The sequence below is a fragment of the Anabrus simplex genome, chromosome 1, assembly GCF_040414725.1.
Source record: "Anabrus simplex isolate iqAnaSimp1 chromosome 1, ASM4041472v1, whole genome shotgun sequence".
In the NCBI taxonomy this organism is placed as follows: domain Eukaryota; kingdom Metazoa; phylum Arthropoda; class Insecta; order Orthoptera; family Tettigoniidae; genus Anabrus; species Anabrus simplex.
The window spans coordinates 1,358,866,969-1,358,892,340 of NC_090265.1; the positions used below are offsets into that span (position 1 = coordinate 1,358,866,969).

The 25,372-nt window shown below is 39.9% G+C and overlaps 1 protein-coding gene across 8 annotated transcripts in view; it reads left to right on the forward strand.

Annotated features, from left to right (window-relative positions):
• The window catches only part of LOC136858342 (transcription factor SPT20 homolog), a 615,333-nt gene that overhangs the window by 288,513 nt on the left and 301,448 nt on the right, over positions 1-25,372 (forward strand). For 6 of the 8 annotated variants that reach the window (XR_010858631.2, XM_067137808.2, XM_068225495.1 and 3 more), the window contains one exon: positions 9,126-9,429. Coding sequence is in view for 7 of the 8 variants with exons in the window: in XM_067137808.2 (XP_066993909.2) it covers positions 9,126-9,429 (304 nt within the window). In the remaining variant the exon portion in view is untranslated. The remainder of the gene's footprint in view (positions 1-9,125; positions 9,430-25,372) is intronic. The other 2 variants (XM_067137810.2, XM_067137809.2) reach the window with 2 other exon arrangements.

Below are 25,372 nucleotides of genomic sequence, written 5' to 3' on the forward strand. Positions count from 1 at the left end.
TTGGTCTTTATAGCTATTGTTGAGAGTGAAGGAGATTTTCCTGTTATGTATGTTTATCAGGAACTCAAGGGAGACTTCATTAGTTAGTCCGAACATAAAGAAAATGATGAACTCTTCTCAGAAGAACTCTTAAGGTTTCACCTTACTTTTTCCTGCCTGCTGGCTCTTCAGAAGTGTGTACGCGTGCGTTTTGTATTCAGGAATCATTCAAGGCAAATATTTTCGCACTGCAAGATGTGTGGTTAAGGTTATTTTTAATATGTATAACTTTTACTTTCTCAACGATTCATATGTTTCTATATTCGTCCCTGTTTTTATCTCCTCGTAACATGTGTAATGTTTAATGTAACACCTTGTGTAAAAAATTGGGTTAGGTTATTTTTAATATGTATAACTTTTGCTTTCTCAACGATTCATTTGTTTCTATATTCGTCCCTGTTTTTATCTCCCTGTAAGATATGTATTGTTTAATATAACGCCTTGTGTAATATAAATGTCTACATGCTAGCCTATTTCCCACATTTTGGCTGAAGATGATGCCAAACAGCGTTGAAACTAGTTCCAAGTGTAAATATATATTGTAAATAAACTATAACATTTTTACACACTCTAGTCGTAAAGCCTGGAACCTCATAAGAAAACTTGGTAGTGACCCTACCATGAAACGTACAAGTTGGCCAATGAACCCAAACACCATTGCCTCCAGACTGACACAAATCTCTAGAGTGAAGATGGATAAGATACACGCAAGGAGTGTTAAGAAGCAACTAAGAACGAGAAGATCACAGTTGACATCCAATCCGGAGTATTCCTGTGACTTCAGTACTGAAGAACTGGACAAGGCTCTATCCAAGATAAAGATAAATAAAGCTGTTGGTCTGGATGAAATCTATCCTGAGTTTCTGAAGGCCATAGGCCCTGGTACAAAACATTGGCTAGTCAACTTCTTCAATGACATTCTACAAACTGCTAAATTACCTAAGGTGTTAAAACAAGCCAAAGTAATTGCAGTCTTGAAACCAGAAAAGGAATGAACTGATGCTTCACATTATCGACCAATTTCACTTCTTAGCGTAATCTAAAAGATGCTCGAAAAAAATATACTTAACCTATCGAGGAAGCAATAGAGAGAGTCATCCCAGTTGAACAAGGTGGTTTCAGAAAGAATCGTAGTTGTTGTGATCAGGTGTTAATACTAACAACACAGATTGAAGAAGGATTTCAGAAAAGATTAAAGACTGCTGCAGCTTTTGTCGACCTTACATCAGCCTATGACACGGTCTGGAAAGAGGGACTGTTGCTCAAGTTTGTTCAAGTCATCTCTTGTCAGAAGCTAGCATGCTTACTAAACAAAATGTTATCCAACTGTCGACTCGCTGTATTTCTAAATGGTGAAAGAAGAAGGTGGAGGTCTCTAAATAATGGTTTACCACAAGGGTCAGTATTGTCTCCCATTCTAGTCAATCTTTACATCCATGACCTGCGAAGAACAACTTCAAAGAAGATACAGTTTGCAGACGATTTAGCTTTAATTAGAGCACGGATTTGGCACACTGTGAGGATGTGCTTACAGAGGACCTAGCTACCATACGTGACTATTTTCACAAATGGAGACTCCAGCCAAATCCTAGTAAAACGGAAGTAACAGCATTCCACTTGCATAACATGGAAGCTAATCGGAAGCTACATGTGGTTTTTAACGAAACAGAAGTCTCCCACAACTTCTTCCCAAAATATCTGGGTGTCACACTGGATTGTTCCTTATCGTTCAAACAGCATTGCTTGAATCTGTTAAAGAAGCTGAGTACAAGAGTAAATCTGCTGCATAAACTAGCGGGCAGCAATGGGGTGCAGATGCAAACACTCTTCGCACTGCTTCACTTTCTCTAGCATACTCAGCTGGTGAGTACTGCACTCCTGTGTGGGATAACAGCGTACATTTGAGCAAGGTTGACGTACAGCTCAATGAAACCATGAGAGTTATTACTGGTACAGTGAGGTCTACTCCTACTCAGTGGCTGCCTGTTTTAGCAAACATTGTTCCTCCAGATCTTAGGAGAAAAGCAGCGAAAGTACAGTTGCTCAAGAAGACCTTTGCACACAGGAACTGACTCTTGTTCAATGCCTTACGAGATCCACCTGTGATGAGGTTAAAATCCCGGAATCCACTCTGGACTGATCTATACTCCAATGAAAAATTCAGTGTAACAGCAGAATGGAGAGAGTGATGGGAACAATGTCCACCCTCCAACATCTTTCTGATTAAAGACCCAACGAAGAAAGTGCCAGGTTTCGATTTTCCTCGACATGAGTGGTCAAAACTCAAGCGGTTCAGAACAGGCCACGGCAGGTGCCGATATATGATGAAAAAGTGGGGATATTGTGAAAGTGCTGCGTGTGAGTGTGGTGTTGAGAAGCAGACATTGCTTCATGTTGTTGAGAGCTGTCCACTGTCAGCATTTAAGGACGGTTTACAGGCTCTGCATGAATTGACACCAAATGCAGTGGACTGGTAGTTGAAGCTGGGCATTCTAGTTTAATTACTTCTATATTGTAATTTATATGTTCATTGTATATTTTTACACATTATGCTTGTAAATGCCATATGTAATAATAAGCAACAAAAATAGAAATTCATGAATATCTGTGTTATCATAACTGGTACGATAAAACTGTATAAGACAATGCTATATAACTTTAGTTATGCAGTATTTATCGATAGGACCACAAATAATATAAATATTTGATAATTACGTTTTAAGCCTTCCCTTAAACTACCATTCCACTCAGCGTGAATAAAATTATTTATAGCCTAGATTTTAGAGGCTCATCCCCCAACTCTACATTCCGATTTTCATTAAGTTCTCTCCAGCCGTTTTCTCATGATGCGTGTACAAACATACAGACAGACAGAAATCATGGAAAAGTAAAAAGTGCATTTCCTTGTTATTGTAGACATGACCAATACAGAAATACCATTCTTTTCAAATTCTGAGCAATGTACAGACAAAATTCTTATTTTATGTATTTAGATTTTCGTGCCTAGAAGCATTTGCAGGCTTGATCATTGAACTATTCGCCAAGTTTTATTAGCATTTAGAAGCACAGTGCCGGATATTACATATGTTGTGCTGCTCTTCAAGGAACTTGCATCTTACTTCATTTAAATGACTTATCTTCGACTTCTATATAATTCAGGACTTCAAATTTATTAAACTGTGTTATAACTTCATGCCTAGCAGTATTTGCAGGCTTGTTCACTGAACTATTTACCAATTCCCATAAACATTTTGAAGCACAGTGCCGGACATTACGTATGTTATGCTTCTCTTCAAGAACTTGCACCTTTGTTTATTTTAAATGACTGATCTTCGACTTCTTCTGGATTTTAGGATCGTACATCACGCAGTGCTAATCCCTGTAGTGTTATAGTGCTTCTTGAACTGCTTTTAGTGAAAGATTTAACTTACTGTTTTCCTATGCATTGTTATATATTATTTAATCGGCTGATGATGACCCAGAAGTGTGGTCGAAACCGGTACCGCTTTTAATCAAATAAGAATTTAACATTACATTTCTTATTTTCCTTGTATTGAATAGGTTGAACCATTTTACTTCTTGTTTTCAATTAAATTATGACATCGTTTGATGAAAGTTTATCAGCATTCCTCAAGAGGGGCTTCACTTCTTCAGAAAAGGGGGCACCTGGTTGAATAAAACCTGTCACTTCACTGTTGGTTCTCATTTCTGCTAGATTCGCTGAAAGGCCTTGACCGTGACTATCATCAAACCGTTTCACTTTCTTCTACTTCCTTACTTTCTTGATCACGTTATCAGCGTGAATTCGGCATTTTTCGTCCGAGAACTCGGATCTTGGGAGAAAGAAGTGCTTTCTTAATCTTCCGGAACTTCATGTAAAATGCTGAATCTGTTCATTACTGCAGGATGATTTCCAGAGGAATTATGCTTAGTTAGCGACACTTTCCTTTGCTGCGACATAACCTCACTCCACGACGCGCCAACGCCATCACAGTGTTTTAGTTTTTCCACCTCTTCAATCAGATTTGCCTTTTCAGACCATCATTTTGTAATTACAAGGTTTGCTTCTGTTACCGTTACTACTGCGGTTACACTAAACAAAAACTAAACACAGTAAAGGGAGGAAAGTAAGTGCAATTACACAGTACCAAAAACACTACACACTCAGTGAAACATTAGTTGAAACTATGCAGATCTCCCCAGATAACAACTTTAGTAAATATCAGTAGGGCCAACTAGATGGCAATAAACCAGGAAGGTGGGAAGGGGCTGGAACCTACCGAGGGCATGTACATGGCTTAGGTTGCAGTTTCAGAAATAATCAATCAGGATCCTTAATTTTGAAAAATATTATTTACAAAAGGACTTTACAAATGAATTCCGAACAATTTCAGTCATGCGGAAGGTACCGACACACAACTTGTGAATTACGAACTACATGTTCTGTGATACATACAACTATTCAACGTTCCTTGATAATGGCTTCCTATAAGTTCAAAGGTTCAACCAAACTATACATCTAGTTACAAATCCAGTTGTACAATACAATTTAGTAGGTAAGAAGAAACGTAATACGCTATTAGAATTTACAGTGAAGTTAAACGTACTTTTCAAACTCTAGCGTACATCAAGTGACATGGAACTACCAGAGGCAAAACCCCAAGGTAAATATATTAAACCACAATTTACATATTTAGCGAAACAAGGAACGGGGAATGCCTTGAAAATAAACAGGCAAGCCCAGGTGAAAAGCTAAGGCATCATAAATAATTAAGTAGCGAATCTAGGTGAGGTTAGGGCAGACTCCTATATGATAAAGCAAGCGAACATTACAGGAAATTTAAGCTGGAACGGAAATCAAGAGTGCTTACCCACAAGGTGGCCCATCCCGGTAGCGAGACGACGCCAAAACTTCAGACAACCGGATAGACTGCTGACAGACCACAGACAGACCAAGAAAAACTTCAGACAACCGGATAGACTGCTGACAGACCACAGACAGACCAAGACAGACCATGAATGCTGCCTCGCTCTCTTTATAAGGGAAACCCTGACCTTGGAGTAGCCAATCAGAACTCATGAGTCCGCCTATCGTCACCCAGATTCACCAATCGCAACTCTTATGTCAGTTGCAAACTTTAAATAAGTTTCTCGAATACGCATGATCGCGAATCTTCCATTTCCAGAACAGTCAGAAAATACTTTCTAGAATACATAACCAACAAAAGGCAACACGCCCTGTTCAAAAATTCGCGTCACAAATTTTCTGGACTGTTCCAGTCAATATAGAAATGAAATCTACTATTTACAAATACCATATGTTCATCAAAATATTACACTGTACAGGTTAGGTCGTTACATGGAATACAAATAAAACATATCACCACACTTCAGATCATACAGTAAGTACTACGGAAGGTTTACAAATAAAGTCTTCAATAAACACTTTCCACTTCCAATACATTCTGCACCTGTGACAGCTTCTACCAAATCCTGTTCTAATATTTTGTGTAGTGATTTAACAGTTTCATGGACAGGTGGAGGCGTCATTTTAGGCCTAAACGCACACTCGCGTTCGTAGATATTACCGGTAGACATAGAGGTTTGTGAATTTTGAGTCATTACTCTCTCTTTCCTGTGGCTTAACTTGACTCAGTACATCTTTCTCCAAATGTATCATTTTAGCTTCAGTTGTTTGTCTCTGTAAATGCATATTTTACCTTTTTTTTTTCCTCTCATTAACAGTTTGCTGACTTAACACAGGAAATTCATACAACCTTTGACGATAAAAGATTCTCTTCTACCGGGTGAGTTGGCCATGCGGTTAGGAGCGCGCAGCTGTGAGTGAGCTCGCATCCGGGAGATAGTGGGTTCGAACCCCACTATCGGTAGCCCTGAAAATGATTTTCCGTGGTTTCCTATTTTCACACCAGGTAAAAGCTGGGGCTGTACCTTAATTAAGGCCACAGCCGTTTCCTTCCCATTCCTAGGCCTTTCCTGTCCCATCGTCGCCATAAGACCTATCTGTGTCAGTGCGACGTAAAGCAACTACCAAAAAAAAAAAAAAAATCTGTTCTAGTGATGCCTTCATAGATACATTGTTCTCCAGATGGATTTCTGCTGAAGATGTTTTGTGGAAAAGTGATGGCTAAACTCCACAATTGATGTTAGACTAATGATCTATGCAGTGATATAAACACTGGGACAGGTGTCAGGAACAGCCTAAATATAAAATCCTTCTGTCGTGGCAACAAAGTATTTGTGTTTAAACTATCATAAATATTAATGTTAAAACCTTCATGATAATCATATATACATTGCGTGACATAATCAGTGTTCTTCCTCTAATTATCTGTGTGTGTTGATGTATAGCCTGTCAAACTAAGTCCAGAGCTCCAAGCTCGAATGAAAAGAAAAACATTTTGTAGCTTAAAATTTGTTTTTCTGGAGACAGTATCATGAAGCAAATAATTAACATTATCTTGCAATAATCGCCGGATTCTAATTCACTCATTAAATGTGTCATTATAGTGTGAGCAAATGGGGATGATGTCTACAACCCAGACACTTAATTGCACAGACCACAAATATACTGAATATTGAATTATTGCCATTTTTCTAATATCACTCTCTGTGATATGAACACATTAAGGCAGGCAGCAGGACTTGTTTCAGTCTGATGCCGGTAGATGACGTTAGTGTTATTACATACAAGAAAATTACAAATCTACCTTGTTGACTGAGAGGCATTTTTACCATAAAAGAAACCCAAGCGTGCAAAATTCCACCTCACCTGAATCATATCTGTACCATGGAATCACCCCTGCACATATCTCTGCACAGCTTTATGAGGGTGTTTAGGGGTTGTAGTAAGCATGTAAAGGAGAGGGTATATAAGTCTCGGGTAAGACCCCGACTAGAGTATGGTTCCAGTGTTTGGGACCCTCACCAGGATTACTTGATTCAAGAACTGGAAAAAATGCAAAGAAAAGCAGCTCGATTTGTTCTGGGTGATTTCCGACAAAAGAGTAGCGTTACAAAAATGTTGCAAAGTTTGGGCTGGGAAGAATTTGGAGAAAGAAGACGAGCTGCTAAGTGGTTTGTTCCGAGCTTTCAGCAGAGAGATTGCGTGGAATAACATTAGTAGATAAATAAGTTTGAGTGGCGTCTTTAAAAGTAGGAAAGATCACAATATGAAGATAAATTTGTAATTCAGAAGGACAAATAGGGGCAAATATTCATTTATAGGAAGGGGAGTTAAGGATTGGAATAACTTACCAAGGGAGATGTTCAGTAAATTTCCAATTTCTTTTAAATCATTTAAGGAAAGGCTAGGAAAAAACAGATAGGCAATCTGCCACCTGGGCGACTGCCCTAAATGCAGATCTGTACGAGATTGGTCGGTCGGTTGGTTTACAATGAAGCGGTCAACATTTGTTAAGATGTCATTCTTAAAACTCAGTGGAAGGTATTTTATCTCAAGCTTGTTGTTGAAAAAAATGTGTTTTCATATACCAGATTGGAAAGTAAAATTATTCATTCACTTTCACTGAAAGATAGTATTTTTCACAACCCTGGCAAGTATGATCATCATCATTGCATTGTTCTTGTAACCTATATCTGGTACCAGTTTCAGTCTCTCAAACATTCCCATTTTCTATCTCTGTGGAAGGCAACAGAAGTCAGGTTGTTAGAAGTTTGACCTTATGCGGGGGGGATAGAGCTGTGTATGTCATTATGGTGAATATGAGACAATCACTCGGCTAAAGAAACATATCGTTGTTGCGCCTGTGAAAACCGCCATGTGATAATATTGCAGGAGATATATTGACCTGCAGCACATATATCATAAGAATTAGAATTCTTTGAAATTAGTCTCACACTATTGAACCTTAGACGACAGAACATTACCGGGCAGAGTTATAAGCTGAAATATTTCACATAGTGGTTTTTGCAGGCACAACGACAACATGTTTCTTTAGAAATTTATAGTCATGAGAGGTTCATTGTATTTTTCTTGTAAAGAAGATGACCTATAACTTGTACCAATTTCAGCTGTTGAAACATTTTCATGTGAATGACAAACAGAATAGGGATTTTATACAATTTACTATGCAGTCTTTGAAAAACAATACGAACACATGTAATATTACTTCAGAGTAGTGCATAGGCTAAATTGACCTCATACTGTTACTCGGATGGGAGTTGGCTAGCTGCTGACACCAGGTTTCACATTGTCCCTACATCATCATCATCTGGCACTCAGATGCATAGGTCGCCCGTGGACATCAGATAGAAAAACCTGCACCAGGGGATCCAAACATGTCCTCAGACATTCATGGCACTAAAAGCCATTTGGTAAATAAATAAAGTGTAATCCGGAAAAGAAGGATAACATTTTACACTCGCCTCTTGAGATTGTCAGCTGAAAGAATCTGTAAATATTTGTTATCCTACTTCAGAAGTCTCAAAACGATTCCTCCTTGGTTGGTGGAGATTGATAAAGATCTTTTAAAGTATGGAATCTCAGAAATAGACCTTCAAACCTAAGCACCACTCAAACACAAACTTAGACATGTTCACCAAGAAGAAGTCCCAACTCGACTGAAGCATGTCCATTCTGATGCATGCAGGAAAGCACACTCCGAAAGGATAAACACCTGGTGGGCCCGCAAGAAGACAGACGGTTGAGAGATCACAGTCCTTATGGTCCTAACAATGAATAATAATAATGATAAATGAATAGATAAACATCCGGCAGATGGCTGGTTCGAACCTCACTGTTGGCATCCCTGAAGATGGTTTTCCATGGTTTCCCATTTTCACACCAGGCAAATCCTGGGACTTACGTTCGTTAAGGCTACGGCCGTTTCCTTCCCAATTCTAGGCCTTTCGTATTCCCATCGTCGCCATAAGACCTATCTGTGTCGGTGCGACGTAAAGCAAATTAAAAAAATGAATAAATAAATAAATGTGCTAAATTAAGAAAATGTAGTTTCCATAGATGATTTACCTTTCATGAATTTTTTTATTCTCATAATTTGTTTCATTTTAAGCTAACTTATAATTTCTCTCTGTTACTGAAGCAGCTGGGCGACGTTCTTCAGCAGGCTGTTCTTCAGCAACAACAGTTACAGCAGCAGCAACTTCAGCAGCAACAACAAATACAACAGCAGTTGCAACAACAGCAACAGCAGCAACAACAACAACATCCACAACAAACCCAAGTGTTACTGCATCCTCCTCCTGTGCAGGGCCAACCCCAAGGTGTATTGACCCAGCCTGGTCTTGTGGTTGTTAGTCCCAACCAAGCAGCCGGTCTAGGAGCTGCGCAGGTGGTAGCCAGTCAGCCTCCGCCACAGCAACAGCAGTTACCAGGAGGTATTTTAAGTGTGTGTCTATCTTTTATTTAGCATTTGTTTTCTAAAAGTTTGTATCTCTTGTTGCTTTGGTCGATTTTATGGTCTGTTTTGAGGTCTGTTGTGGATACACTCTTACAAGAAAACTTATTGACCTTATTTTATTATGATTATAATTATTTTGCACTCCAGTGTCCCAGATGTGGTTTAAGAATGCTATCCCTTCCTCTCTTAACTCAGTGTTCCAGCTGAACCCATTAGATGTTTAATCTTTTTTTCACTTGGTCTGGCCTAGATCTTTCAGTAACTGTTGTTTGGCAATTGTTTTGCGACTCTTCCTTCATGCATATGAATGCAGTCTTTTTTCACTCAAACCATGAATGTTCCAAAAACTACTGCGCAAACTCTGTAACTTTTATTTAAATGAATGGCTTTATAAACTGCTGTGTGCAGTCTGCAAGAAGGCCTGTCTGTTACACGTGATCTTTTCGTATCCAGTTCAAAGTAGGGCCTCCTTGTCGGTGTGGTTGTTTCGAGAAAGTGTGTTGAGGTGAAATTGATTAAATATTTCAACAATTTTGGAAAGTAGGGAGTTACAGTTCACAGAACAGCTATTTAAATAAACTAATGACAAGTGTGCATATGAAAAGATCACGTGTAACAGACAGGCCTTCTCGCAGATTGAGCATAGCAGTTTATAATGTCATTCATTTAAATAAAATTTACAGAGTTGGTGCAGTAGGTTTTGGAATATTCATGGTTTGAGTGAGAAAAAGACTGCATACTGTTCGTGGCAAAGTTATATATTTATCTATTCATATTCATATTCATTTTATTAATGTCTGGCTCCATGGTTAAATTGTTAGCATGCTGGCCTTTCGTCACACGGGTTCCAGGTTTGATTCCCGGCAGGGTCGGGAATTTTAACCATCATTCGTTAATTCTGCCGGCACGGGGGCTGGGTGTATGTATCGTCATCATTTCACCCTCATCAAAATGCGCAGGTTGCTTACGGGAGTCAAATCAAAAGACCTGCACCTGGCGAACCGAACATGTCCTTGAACACTCCTGGCACTAAAAGCCGTACATCAAATAGTTTCATTTTTCATTTAATTATTCATATTAGTTAATTATATAGTATGTATTTCCATTTTGCAAGAAAACAGTTTCACTCTTAATATACATAAACACGTACCTTACATTTCAAAAAGGTCACACATAAAATTAGCGTTCAGAAACCTAGAAACCTACAAGGGAAATAAGAAAATTAAAAAGAAAATGTAGAATAGTAAACAGGAAAATTAAAGAGGGTAGGGAGAGTAGAGAAACTAGAAAACAGCTAATGAGGGAACTGAATAGAGTGAAAAAGGAAGCAAAAGAGAATTATATGAATGGCATACTTCAAGAGGGTAATGACCACAAAGGGAAATGGAAAAAGCTGTATTCATATATCAGGAATCAAAAAGGAAAAGGAATCCAAATTCCTACAATGGTGGGAGAAGGGGGTGAACACTATTTAACAGATACTGAGAAAGCAAACCTATTTAGTAGGGAATTTAGAGATTCAGGAGATGATTGTCAAGAGTTGGAAACCGAAACAGAAGATGGAGAGGGAGAGAGACAGAGGGAAACAAGAAGCTTCTCATTCACAAACAAAGATATTTTCAGAGAAATCCAACTGCTTCAACAAGGAAAAACAGCAGGAAGTGATCAAATTACTGGGGAGGTATTAAAGACAATGGGGTGGTACATAGTGCCTTATTTAAAATTTCTCTTTGACTATGTCATAAATAATAGTGTAATACCAAAGGAATGGAAGGAATCTATAATAATACCAATTTATAAAGGAAAGGGTGATAAAAGGAAACCAGAGAACTACAGACCAATCAGCCTGACCAGTATAGTTTGTAAAATTCTCGAGAGTTTAATATCGAAGTACATCAGAGGGATATGTGATGATAAAAATTGGTTCATGAGGAGCCAGTATGGATTTAGAAAGAAATTTTCTTGCGAGGCACAACTGGTGGGATTTCAGCAGGACATAGCAGATCAGTTGGATTCAGGAGGTCAGTTAGATTGCATAGCCATAGATCTTTCCAAAGCCTTTGATAGAGTGGAACATGGAATACTATTAAAGAAATTGGAGGGAATAGGATTGGACGTAAGGGTTACACGTTGGATAAAAGCATTTCTAAATTCAAGGGTTCAGAAAGTCAAAGTAGGTAATAATGTATCTCAGGAAGAGAAAGTTTGGAAGGGAATTGCACAGGGTAGTATAATCGGTCCGTTACTTTTCTTAATATACGCAAATGATTTAGGGAACAATATAACATCAAAAATAAGATTGTATGCAGATGACATAATTGTTTATAGAGAAATAAACAACATTGAGGATTGTTCGGAATTACAAAGGGACCTTGAAAGTATCCAACAATGGGTTGAAGAAAATAATATGAACGTTAATGGAGGCAAATCAAATGTTACAACTTTTACAAACAGGAGCTTTAAAACTGAATTTGAATAATCTTTGGATGAGGTAGTTATCCCAAAAGATGGCAAGTGCAAATACTTAGGTGTGAGATTTAAAAGTAATTTGCACTGGAAGGGTCATATTGATGACATTGTTGGGAAAGCATACAGATCATTACATGTCACAATGAGGCTACTTAAAGGATGCAACAAAGAATTAAAAGACAAAACTTACTTGAGTATGGTTCGTCCATTATTGGAATGTGCAAACAGTGTTTGGGATCCTCACCAAGAATACCTAATAAAAGAAATAGATAGTGTGCAGAGGAAAGCAGCAAGATTTGTAACAGGGGATTTCAGGAGAAAGAGTAGTGTATCAGAAATGTTAAAGGAACTTGGCTGGGAAACTTTAAGTAAGAGAAGGGAGAAAACTAGACTTACAGGATTATATAGAGCCTATACAGGAGAAGAAGCATGGGGAGATATCCGTGAGAGGCTTCAGTTGGAAAATAATTATATCGGCAGGACTGACCACAAATATAAAATTAGAAGGAATTTTAGCAGAAGCGATTGGGGTAAATTTTCATTCATTGGGAAGGGTGTGAAGGAGTGGAACAGTTTACCAGGGGTAGTGTTTGATTTTTTTCCAAAATCTGTACAGATATTCAAGAAGAGAATAAACAGCAACAGAGAAAATAAATGAAGTGTTAGAGGGCATTCGACCAGTGCAGGTTATTGTAAATAAAAAACTGTGTGTGAATAAATTAATTCCATCCCCTGGTCTAAGGAGTTTGGACAGCCAAAGTAGGGGACTGACTGTAGGGGTGAAGTACAGTGGGGACTTCGAGGGCCCTGGGACCGCTACGGTAGCTGTGAAGGCCCTTCAGGAACTCTGAAAAGTTGTGGCAAAAGGGACTCTGGTCAAGATGCAGCAGGTCGTTATGCTGCTTAGGTTCCAGAATGGGTAAAAAAAAAAAGTAAATAAATGCAATGTGAAGTTTAGTCTTATACCAGTTGTATAGTATCATTTGAAGTAATTCCACATACTGTATATCAGTTGACTATATTTGTAAGTAGTACAGGAGATATTATAAGTAGAATTTTGTAAACAATATAAATTTATTAAGGATGAGCTGTGTGTTTAATAGAAAACATTGTTAGCGTAAATTGTATAATATTGTATTATAGGAAAAATTTTCTTCTCTTGTTAATTTAATATTTAGTGCTTGACAATAATGTATTTTAGTGTACCATTTGCCACCGAAGTAGACACCTCATTTGCAAATAAAGAGATTTTGATTTTTTTGATTTGAAGTCCATAAATTTGTATTTTATAATGTTATAATTTACAGTAGTAATGCTTGCTGGTTCATTTCTGAGCAGTGTACAATATTTTAAAGTATTTAAATATGTATATAGATGTTTCTCTGTGTGATACTTAGCAAAATTCTAAACACGCTTTTCTCGAAACTAGTTTTTGGCACATACGCCTTTGCTATTCTAACGATATAAATGATATGAGTAAAGAATTGGAATCACAGATAAGGCTATTATTTGTGGATGATGTTATATTTTATAGAGCAGTAATGAGTTGCAGGATTGTGAGCGACTGCAGGGGGACCTAGACAACGTTGTGAGATGGATAGCAGATAATGGTATGATGGTAAATGGGACGGAAAGTCAAGTAGTAAGTTTCACCAAGAGGAAAAGTCCTCTCAGTTTTAATAACTGTGTTGATAGAGTGATAATACCTCATGGGGAACACTGTAAGTATTTAGCTGTTAATATAAGGAATGATCTTCATTGAGGTAATCATATTAACACTTTCAAAACTATGCTTGTATGGGATACAGGCGCACTGCATTCCTGGTTGTGGACGCCGCCCGTACACCATACAGGCATGATTTTCGTGCATGTTTATGGGCAGCTGCACGTACTCCATATGGTTTATATATAATAGGAATCAAGGAGGGATGTTCCACCATTCAACACTCTATATAATACATAACATTTTTTAAGTGAAAACCGGTTTCGATTCCCTTGGAATCCTCATTGATTCACAGTAAATAACCCCTCTAGGGACACCATGACCTTGACGTCGGTGTGGGGGCTTGTGTGCTTGTTGATCCCGAGGGTTGTGCCAGCTCAGGGTTACCCATGCTGGATAGGCCTCAGTGTAGGGCCAGATTAACAAGGTGTCTCCCGAGTTGCTTGAGAGGTGTCTGTGCTCTTTATTCTTCATCACTAATTCTACCCTTCTATTTTCACCTTCTTAAATTTCATTCCTCTCCCTGTCTGGCCACCCTCTCTGCCTTGGGTAGATTAGGATAGTACGGAGGTTTTATCCTCCCCCAATCACAAGTTTCGGGTCGTGGCGAGGTGATGTATGGCTACTGGGTGAGTAGTTCCTAGCGACCCCCTCCAGATACTGGGCGCCCTCTGGAGTATATAGCCTTGCCTTCGGTACATCTCCTTGGCTCTGCTGAAGGTCGACCTCATATTTCCGGAGTACTCGTGGGACCAAAAACGGAACCTCTCTGTTCTAATTCTTCTGTTCCCAAGGGTGGCACCCTTCAAAAAACAGCGTCTAAGATTGCTAAGAAACGAAAGCGGTATACTCCAGTTCCAGTGGATTATGTAAGTGATGAACGTCTTCCTCGATTCCTGGTTGCTTCCAGGGTTGATGGTAAGAGTTTTCTTGATGAATGTCCTTTCATGATCAGCAATTCCATCGAAGAAATTGTTGCTGGTGAAGTCGACGAGATGTGCAAGCTCCGAGATGGATCCGTACTTATCAAGACATCTACGGCTGAACAGTCCAGACGGCTACTTAAAGCCAAGTTATTCGGAAAGGTAGAGGTGAAAATCGAGAAGCAGCAAACCCTTAACTCCTGCAAGGGAGTTATATTCCACAGGAATTTGGTTAAGTCTTCCGATGATACGATGATCCGGTACTTAGCACGTCGGGGTGTAACCGACGTGAAGAGGTTGAAGAGGCGTGTGGGTGATAAGCTACTCGATATGGGTGCTTTCATCCTTACCTTCGACGCCGAGACCGTACCTAAACGGATAAAAGTGGCAATGTATCTTCTGACTGTTCGTCCATATATTCCGGCACCAATGACGTGCTATAACTGTCAAAAGGTTGGCCACACCTCATTGCGATGTAAAAGTTCGACGACCTGCAAAATGTGTGAAAGTGCGAGTATGCTGGGGTTGAATGCACACCACCACCTGTGTGCGTCAACTGCCCAGGTACAGATGCTCCAATCTCCAAGGAGTGCCCCACATTCAAGAGGGAGAAGAAGATCCAGGAGATAAAAACGCTGGATAAGCTATGTTATCCAGACGCCCGGAGGATGTTCAAGTCCATGGCTGCCCCGGAGTTCTCCATCTCCTTCGCTGAAAAGGTCGCAAACGTGTGGATCACTCCACAGAGTTTTGTACAGAACACCAGTACTGAAAATGCATCGAAAAGTCGAAGCCAGCAACAAAATTCAATAACTAAAGAAACTGGAGATTCAAATCATGACGCACCGAAAAGAGTGTTACTGTCGACGTTGGAACGTTCGGCTGGGAAGTCCTCCCGCAGCAGAGCGGGGGGAAAGACTTCCCCAAATAGGGCTGGAAAGTCCAGCCCTCCTTCCAATGCCCAGATCATAAAGGAGGAGAAGGTGAAGCCACAGAGCTCCCTTAAAAAATTGGAGAAGAAGCCTTCTCCAACTCAGTCGAGGTCCACTGGATCCCCGAAGAAATCTGGCAAGCCATCTGCCGGCTCTCCTCCAAAAAAGAGAAACGGTGGGCAAGAGCGAGAGGCCCCAACGCCCTCTTGTTCAATCACTTTCTGGGGAACCTAGTTCTCCCAGGAAGAAGTCCCACTGTTCCCGAACAATGAGATCACCGTCCGCGGAGGGTACAGTCACCGTGCCTCCTTCTTCTGAGGAGACAGTGGAGACTGAACCACTCATTGTCGTGGATGGTGATTGTACCAATAATGATACCGACAAAGATGGCGGAACCTGGCAGGTAATGGACCGAACGAAGGGCAAGAAATTGCTCTGAATTCGAGGCTTTACCTATCCACACAATGGCACTATTGCAGTGGAACTGCAGTAGTTATCACTGTCGCCTAGCTGAGTTACGTCAATTGATATCCGTCTATGCGACCTCCATAGTCTGTGTACAGGAATCTCGTTTGAGACCTGGACACGGCATGACTATGAGAGGAGGGGGGGGGTGTTTATTCTGGTGAAGGAAACTTACTGTTCACATGAATGGTTTACCGATGAAAGGGATGAAATATTAGGGATAAAATTAGTTTGTGATAATATGAAGGAGGTGGGAATTATAGGAACATACAGGCCTGGAAGAGAGGAAAGAGACATAGAAATCTTTGAAAAAATAATAGATTATACTCATAAAAACAATAATAATGATATGGTAATAATTGGGGGAGATCTAAATTTGCCTGAAGTTGAATGGAAAGGAGCTGCAAGTGAAGCCCATGAACAGAAACTGGCAAATAAGTTAATTTGGGAGGGAGGATTTACACAAGTAGTACAAGAACCGACTCGTCTCAATAACTTACTAGATGTATTCTTGGTTAAACCATGGGAAATTGTTGATAAAACTGAGGTAATTGAAGGAATAGGAGACCATAAGGCTGTAATAATGGATGTAGGACTCGTACCAAAAAGGCTTAATAAGAGGGTTACACAAGACAAGAAATTGTACAGAAAAACTAAAGTTGATGAATTTGGGACTTACCTTAAATCACAATTCAGTTGTTGGATAAGTGAAGGGAGTAACGTGGATACACTTTGGGCTAAATTTAAAGGAATTATTTGGGAAGGAGAGAAGAGATTTGTACCTGTTAAGAAGGGTAAAATGACCTCAGACCCTGTTTATTATACAAGGGAAATAAGAAAATTAAAAAGAAAATGTAGAATAGTAAACAGGAAAATCAAAGAGGGTAGGGAGAGTAGAGAAACTAGAAAACAGCTAATGAGGGAACTGAATAGAGTGAAAAAGGAAGCAAAAGAGAATTATATGAATGGCATACTTCAAGAGGGTAATGACCACAAAGGGAAATGGAAAAAGCTGTATTCATATATCAGGAATCAAAAAGGAAAAGGAGTCCAAATTCCTACAATGGTGGGCGAAGGGGGTGAACACTATTTAACAGATACTGAGAAAGCAAACCTATTTAGTAGGGAATTTAGAGATTCAGTAGATGATTGTCAAGAGTTGGAAACCGAAACAGAAGATAGAGAGGGAGAGAGACAGAGGGAAACAAGAAGCTTCTCATTCACAAACGAAGATATTTTCAGAGAAATCCAACTGCTTCAGCAAGGAAAAGCTGCAGGAAGTGATCAAATTACTGGGGAGGTATTAAAGACAATGGGGTGGTACATAGTGCCTTATTTAAAATTTCTCTTTGACTATGTCATAAATAATAGTGTAATACCAAAGGAATGGAAGGAATCTATAATAATACCAATTTATAAAGGAAAGGGTGATAAAAGGAAACCAGAGAACTACAGACCAATCAGCCTGACCAGTATAGTTTGTAAAATTCTGGAGAGTTTAATATCGAAGTACATCAGAGGGATATGTGATGATAAAAATTGGTTCATGAGGAGCCAGTATGGATTTAGAAAGAAATTTTCTTGTGAGGCACAACTGGTGGGATTTCAGCAGGACATATCAGATCAGTTGGATTCAGGAGGTCAGTTAGATTGCATAGCCATAGATCTTTCCAAAGCCTTTGATAGAGTGGAACATGGAATATTATTAAAGAAATTGGATGGAATAGGATTGGACGTAAGGGTTACACGTTGGATAAAAGCATTTCTAAATTCAAGGGTTCAGAAAGTCAAAGTAGGAAATAATGTATCTCAGGAAGAGAAAGTTTGGAAGGGAATTGCACAGGGTAGTATAATCGGTCCGTTACTTTTCTTAATATACGCAAATGATTTAGGGAACAATATAACATCAAAAATAAGATTGTATGCAGATGACATAATTGTTTATAGAGAAATAAACAACATTGAGGATTGTTCGGAATTACAAAGGGACCTTCAAAGTATCCAACAACGGGTTGAAGAAAATAATATGAAGGTTAATGGAGGCAAATCAACTGTTACAACTTTTACAAACAGGAGTTTTAAAACTGAATTTGATTATACTTTGGATGAGGTAGTTATCCCAAAAGATGGCAAGTGCAAATACTTAGGTGTGAGATTTGAAAGTAATTTGCACTGGAAGGGTCATATTGATGACATTGTTGGGAAAGCATACAGATCATTACATGTCATAATGAGGCTACTTAAAGGATGCAACAAAGAATTAAAAGAAAAAAGTTACTTGAGTATGGTTCGTCCATTATTGGAATATGCAAACAGTGTTTGGGATCCTCACCAAGAATACCTAATAAAAGAAATAGATAGTGTGCAGAGGAAAGCAGCAAGATTTGTAACAGGGGATTTCAGGAGAAAGAGTAGTGTATCAGAAATGTTAAAGGAACTTGGGTGGGAAACTTTAAGTAAGAGAAGGGAGAAAACTAGACTTACAGGATTATATAGAGCCTATACAGGAGAAGAAGCATGGGGAGATATCCGTGGGAGGCTTCAGTTGGAAAATAATTATATCGGCAGGACTGACCACAAATATAAAATTAGAAGGAATTTTAGCAGAAGCGATTGGGGTAAATTTTCATTCATTGGGAAGGGTGTGAAGGAGTGGAACAGTTTACCAGGGGTAGTGTTTGATCCTTTTCCAAAATCTGTACAGATATTCAAGAAGAGAATAAACAGCAACAGAGAAAATAAATGAAGTGTTAGAGGGCATTCGACCGGTGCAGGTTATTGTAAATAAAAAAAATGTGTGTGAATAAATTAATTCCATCCCCTGGTCTAAGGAGTTTGGACAGCCAAAGTAGGGGACTGCCTGTAGGGGTGAAGTACAGTGGGGACTTCGAGGGCCCTGGGACCGCTACGGTAGCTGTGAAGGCCCTTCAGGAACTCTTGAAAAGTGGTGGCAAAAGGGGCTCTGGTTAAGACGCAGCAGGTCGTTATGCTACTTAGGATCCAGAACGGGTTAAAAAAAAAATAGTAAATAAATAAATGCAATGTAAATATTAATGTTATACCAGTTTTATAGTATCATTTGAAGCAATTCCACATACTGTATATCAGCTGACTATATCTGTAAGTAGTACAGGAGATATTATAATTAGAATTTTGTAAACAATATAAATTTATTAAGGATGAGCTGTGTGTTTAATAGAAAACATTGTTAGCGTAAATTGTATAATATTGTATTATAGGAAAAATTTTCTTCTCTTGTTAATTTAATATTTAGTGCTTGACAATAATGTATTTTAGTGTACCATTTGCCACCGAGGTAGACACCTCATTTGCAAATAAAGAGATTTTGATTTGATTTGATTTGATTTGATATCGTCTTTATTTCAAAGACAGATTAGCTGTGGATGGCGCGTCAACTGGGGGCGTTTGTACCCTAGTTTGCTCTGACATCTTCAGCAAAGAAGTACCGCTCCGTACTCGGCTAGATGCAGTTGCAGTTCGCATTCCATTGGCAGTAATGACAACGGTTTGCAACGTGTACATTCCACCGGATTACGACCTTGAAATTCCTGCATACAAGATTTGATCTCTCAGTTGCCTCCTCCTTTCCTCATGCTGGGAGATGTGAATGCCCGTAACATACTATGGGGTTCTCCGTCTTCCTGTGCTGGGGGGAGGATGCTTGAGCGAATGATTAACCTGCTTGATCTTTGCTTGTTTAATACAGGGGAACCGACACATTTCAGCAGCACACATGGCACATTCTCACACCTAGATGTCACTTTGTGCAGCCGTGCGCTAGTTCCCCTGCTACGGTGGCAAGTACACGACAACCTCTGTGATAGTGACCACTTCCCGATAATTCTATCTCTCTTGAATCAAAGAGTCTGAAGTACCCAAGCGCTGGTTACTTCGGCGGGCAAATTGGCCAGAATTTTCGAAACGCGCAGTGATGGCTGATGATATGCTTGATTCTGTTGACGACCACGTTTCTTCCATTACTACTGGAATTTTGGCTGCTGCGGAGGAAACGATTCCTTCCTCATCCGATATTCATCGCCGAAAACAGGTCCAATGGTGTACGGACGAAATTGCAACAGCCATACGAGATTGCCGACGGGCTTTTAAGCATTATCATCGGAATCCTATGGAGGGCAGTCATACCACTTTTAAGCGTCTGCACACGAAGGCCTGTTTTTTTATTCAAGAAAGTAAGAAAGCTGCGTGGGAAAACTATGCGTCATCACCACCGCGCGTACTCCGTCATCACAAGGGTGGACAAAACTCTGCCGTATTGTCGGAGTACAGAATGTGCCCTCAGTACCCGGAATCTCCATTAATGGAGATATAGTTACGATTCCTTCAGTCATTGCCGACTACATCGTGTCACATTTCGCAGATACGTCCAGCTCTAGGAGATATGACCCTGCATTTCTTCCAGTTAAACGCGAAGCGGAGGTACACCATCTCTCTTTTGCCTCTAGTGCTTCGCATCCGTACAATGTGCCCTTACGGAGTGGGGGAGTTGCGGAGTGCACTCGTGCTGTGCAGAGATACGGCTCCTGAACTGGACAAAAGCCATAATGTCTCAAGGATATCCTCACCCTATTAAACAGAATATGGAGTGAGGGAGTGTTTCCTTCTCAATGGCGCGAGGGAATTGTGATACCAATTCCCAAGCCAGGTAAAGATTCAAAATTTCTGGATAGTTATAGGCCAATATGCCTTACGAATGGCCTCTGTAAGCTATTTGAAAGGATTTTTGACCGGCGTCTTGTGTGGGCCATGGAAAAGGAGGGTCTCTTGCCTAACTACCAGTGTGGTTTTCGCTTTCATCGGTCTACCACTGATCATCTGGTCAGACTGGAGACCGCCATTCAGGAGGCCTTTCTTCGAAAGGAACACCTAGTCGCCATGTTTCTTGACCTGGAGAAAGCTTACGACACTACCTGGCGATATGGGATTCTCTCCACTCTATACCAGTGGGGATTTCAGGAAAATTTGCCAACGTTTATTGAGAACTTCATGTCCCTCCGTCTCTTTCGAGTCCTAGTAGGGAATGCATTTTTTTCAATATTACGTTCAGGAAAATGGGAGTACCTCAGGGATCTGTACTGAGTGTCACGCTGTTCGCAATCGCCATCAACGGCATAGTTGCCGCTGCTGGGCCCGCAGTCGTTCCATCCCTGTATGTAGACGACTTAGTTCTACATTACAGCTCCGGAAGGGTGGCATTTGCTGAGAGACAGCTACAGCAAGCTATTAACCGAGTCGACAGATGAGCCCTACAACATGGTTTTCTCAGTTGTACACTTCTGTCGATGTCGGCCAGTGCATCCCGAACCAGAGCTCCGCTTGCAAAACAGTGTCTTACCAGTGGTTGACACCTGCAGATTCTTGGGTCTCCATTTTGATAAGAGGCTTACGTGGCAGCCTCACATCCGTCAGTTGAAGGTTGCCTGTATGAAGAGACTTAACATGCTTAAGTTTGCAAGTATGAAGAATGAAGCTGATAGATTATAGTATGCTTAAGTTTCTCAGCTGCACTTCTTTGGGGGCTGACCGTGCGGTACTGCGACGATTTTACACGGCGACGGTCCTCTCCCGAATTGACTATTGAAGTGCGGCTTATGGCTCAGCATCAAAATCTATGCTGAGCCTTTTAGACAGTATTCACCATAGTGGAGTAAGGCTGGCAACGGGTGCTTTCCGTACTAGCCCCATTCCCAGCCTACTCGCTGAAGCGGGAGTTCGACCTTTACGGATAAGGAGGCAGCAGTTACTTCTCACGTACGCTGCCAAAATTCGTGAAATGCTGCTACATCCAAGCTGTCAATGCATCTATCGTACCCAGTACCACCAGCGGTGCCAAGACCAGCCGAATGCCACACGGCCGGTTGTGTTTCGGATTGATAGCTTGTATCATGATTTGAATATTGATATCGGTGGTTGTCTTGAGCGAACTCGTAGCGAGGTACCTCCACGGTTGGTTCCGCAACCGGATATACGTCTAGATCTGCTCCGTGGACCCAAAGTGAACACGGATTCCTCCATTTATCAGAGGTATTTCCAGGATATCGTTCACCAGTATCCGGCTGCGAGACTTATCTTCACGGATGGTTCTAAAATCGGGGATAATGTTGGTTGCTCTTTCGTCATTGATGATACGAGTATGAAGATCTCGCTCCCTTAAGTATGTAGCGTGTATACTGCAGAGCTTTTCGCCATCTTAGAGGCTCTGCAGTTTGCACTGCGTGATGAAAGAAGCCATTTTTTATGTGTACCGATTCATTAAGCTCTCTGCAGTCTATTGAAACCTGTTTCTCGAAACACCCACTGGTGCAGCAGATACATGACCTTCTAGCCAGGTGAAGGGATGCTGGCACCAGAATCACTTTCGCGTGGCTTCCAAGCCACGTTGGGATTGCAGGAAACGAACTTGCGGATGAAACTGCAAAGGAAGCTGTACTTTTACCTCCAATGTACCTGCTAAGGATATTTGTTCTCAGCTACGTCGAACCATCTTGGCGTCCTGGGAATCGGAGTGGCTAGATATCCGAACTCCCAACAAGCTGAGAGCAATTAAGAAGACAACTACCGTGTGGCGGTCCTCTTTTCGACCTTCACGGAGAGGCCATAGTACTGTGCTCTTATGTGCGACAGTGGACTTATGAAGGGTATATAAATTACAAGTGCACTGTTACTCAGGGAAGGTACTTTCCCTTTTGATACGTTAGTAATCCTTTCGGCCTAATTCTATCATTGTATTTTGTTTTATTTCGTACTGCGTTTCCAAATTCCTTTGTTGAATAAATAATTTTGTTTTATATTTTAAATTTCTTTTCCACTTATTTGTTCAGAGAGGATGATGACGTCGTCGTACTTCCCCTTAAAACAAAAATCACCACCACCACCATCACAGTAAATAAATAAACCAAAAAGGATTTTAACAACAATCAACTTGAAATCTGCCTTCAAATAAATTAAAAATGGTTGACATGGGTTATATAACATAAAAGCACATTGCAATTTAAAGAAAGTCCTAGGATCCAGGCCACAGGTAACTGTAGTGTGTTAGTACAATGCTGAACAGAGTTTTAAGATAATAAGCCCTATAAAAAATTTTGAAGTTGAGAAATACTGTGAAGTTCTTATTTGTTACTGTGGATATAAAAACATATGTTAAAAAATGTTCAAATATTCATAGTCGATGAAGGATAAAAACATGTATCAAAATTGACAATCTTGTAAAGTGCCGATATTAAGACAATTTGCAGTTAAAACGATTTGCTGAGAAGTTGGGGCGAACATCCTTCGTTGTTTTATAACATCTGCTTTGTTGTTGAAAATGGTGCTATTATTGTTGTTGTTGTTGAAGTAAAAGTTGAATGACGGTATGGCCTTGGTTGTATGGCACTGTGTCGTAAAACGTGGATGTCTGAGAAAGAAGAAAAAAGAAAAGAAATGAAAGCTAATCTGTGTATTAGGACTTAATTATTGGAAAGTGGTTTGATAGTACTTACTCCCTTATTCCTCGCTCTCGTTAACCTGCCACCAGAAAAGGAGGTGCACTGCTCGTCTGTGTGGAGCTTTTTGCTGGCTTTGAGAGGGTAGGGGAGGGGAGGGTGACATGTTTTGAATTGGTTGTGGTGTGGAGGCGATGCAAGAGAGTAGGGGAGTGATCCGTTGTCACACTGTTCTGCCTAGATACATCTTGAGAATAAGGGGGTGGATGGCCTTGTAAGGTACATTTGTTTTCTCAATGGATTCATTCAGGTTATGATTAAAATTGACTCGTTGATCCAACAATATATAAAACATTTTCATGATATTGAGCAGAGGTCCCTTTTCCATAATTTCAATAATTTGTAATTCCTTGTCTATATTGGAAAAATTGTGATTGGATTCGTGCATATTACGCTCTTCATGCATCCAGGTTGGTGTACATAAAATGCATCCCAGCCAGCTTTTGAGGGTGCTGGAATATATAAGTTATTTTACGTGGGATCGGAGAAAAGTTGATACACCGAGTGTGATGTTACCTAACTTTCAGTCTACTTGATGGACGTCTCCATCCGATGCATCAATGGGTCGACATAATTGCTTGAAAACTCCTTCTCATAACTCTACTATTCCTTATGCTACTGAAGAAATCTATAAATAAGACTTCATGTAAATTTTAACTACTACTATTTATTAAAATAAAATATAAGCATATTGTAAGAGAAAAATTAAATGACGTTATTAAAATCCAAAATCGATTAAATATTATACAGCTGATGTGTTAAACTCATCTGATATATGACCACATGTACCTCTGTTGACGCATTTGTGTATTAAGAGAAGATGGAACCAAATCTCAAATATCCACAATGGCACAGTTAAAAAACATTGCAGGGAGTAGGATGGACTCGTGAAATTAAGAGAAAGAAATTGTGTGTGTAGTACCGATAATTAATTTATATTTGTGTGTGTGTATGTGTGTGCTTGTGAAAGTCAGTGAATCTACTCACCAGGTTGCTGGGGTAAGCTTATTTTACATCTTACTTAACTTTTGTTTTTCATACTGCTTACTTTCATATGATTGTTGACCAGTACAACGGTAATACTATTGACCTGGATTCCTCTCCACGGCCCTCACCCTCCCCTTCTCTTTCGTCCCTACCACCTTCAACAGGATTTGTGTTGCAAGAGCAGCTCAGTAGCCACCAGCGATCGTTACATTGTTGTCACCTAAATGGCCAGTCATTATTAGCTCATATAGAAGAGCTTCAGGCTATTTTTGAAGTGAACAATGTACATATTATTGGAATCAGTGAAAGCTGGATGCGTACAGACATGCCGTCATTGACAACTAACCTTGACAGATACTCAATATTACGCCATGATCGCATTGACAAAATAGGCGGTGGACTTCTACTTTATTACAGAAATGACCTGAAATGTAAGATAATTTCCACTTCTGACCCACGACTTACACTGCGACTGGAATTTATGTTTGTAGAATTAGACTGCCATAAAAAGATATTGATAGGGATTGTATACAAGCCGCCTAAAGTAAGACAGACTGATGATTTTGAAGAGGCATTAGCAAATCTTATCTCGGCATACGATGACATTATAATCATGGGCGACTTTAACACTGACCTTTTGAAGCAGACTAGTGACGCGAACAATCTACTGAATTTATTTATCGCTACAAACATGACAATTTTACCCCTCAACGCTACTAAGCATGTTCATTACTCTGACCGCACAAGTCATACCTTAATTGATCTTCTTGTGACAAATCAACCTCAAAAAGTAATTAAGCACGGACAGATCCCTGCTCCTGGCATCTCTTCACATGACCTATTGCACGTGTGTTATTCTACTCGAATACCTAAGTACAAACCACGCTACATTACAATATGGGAC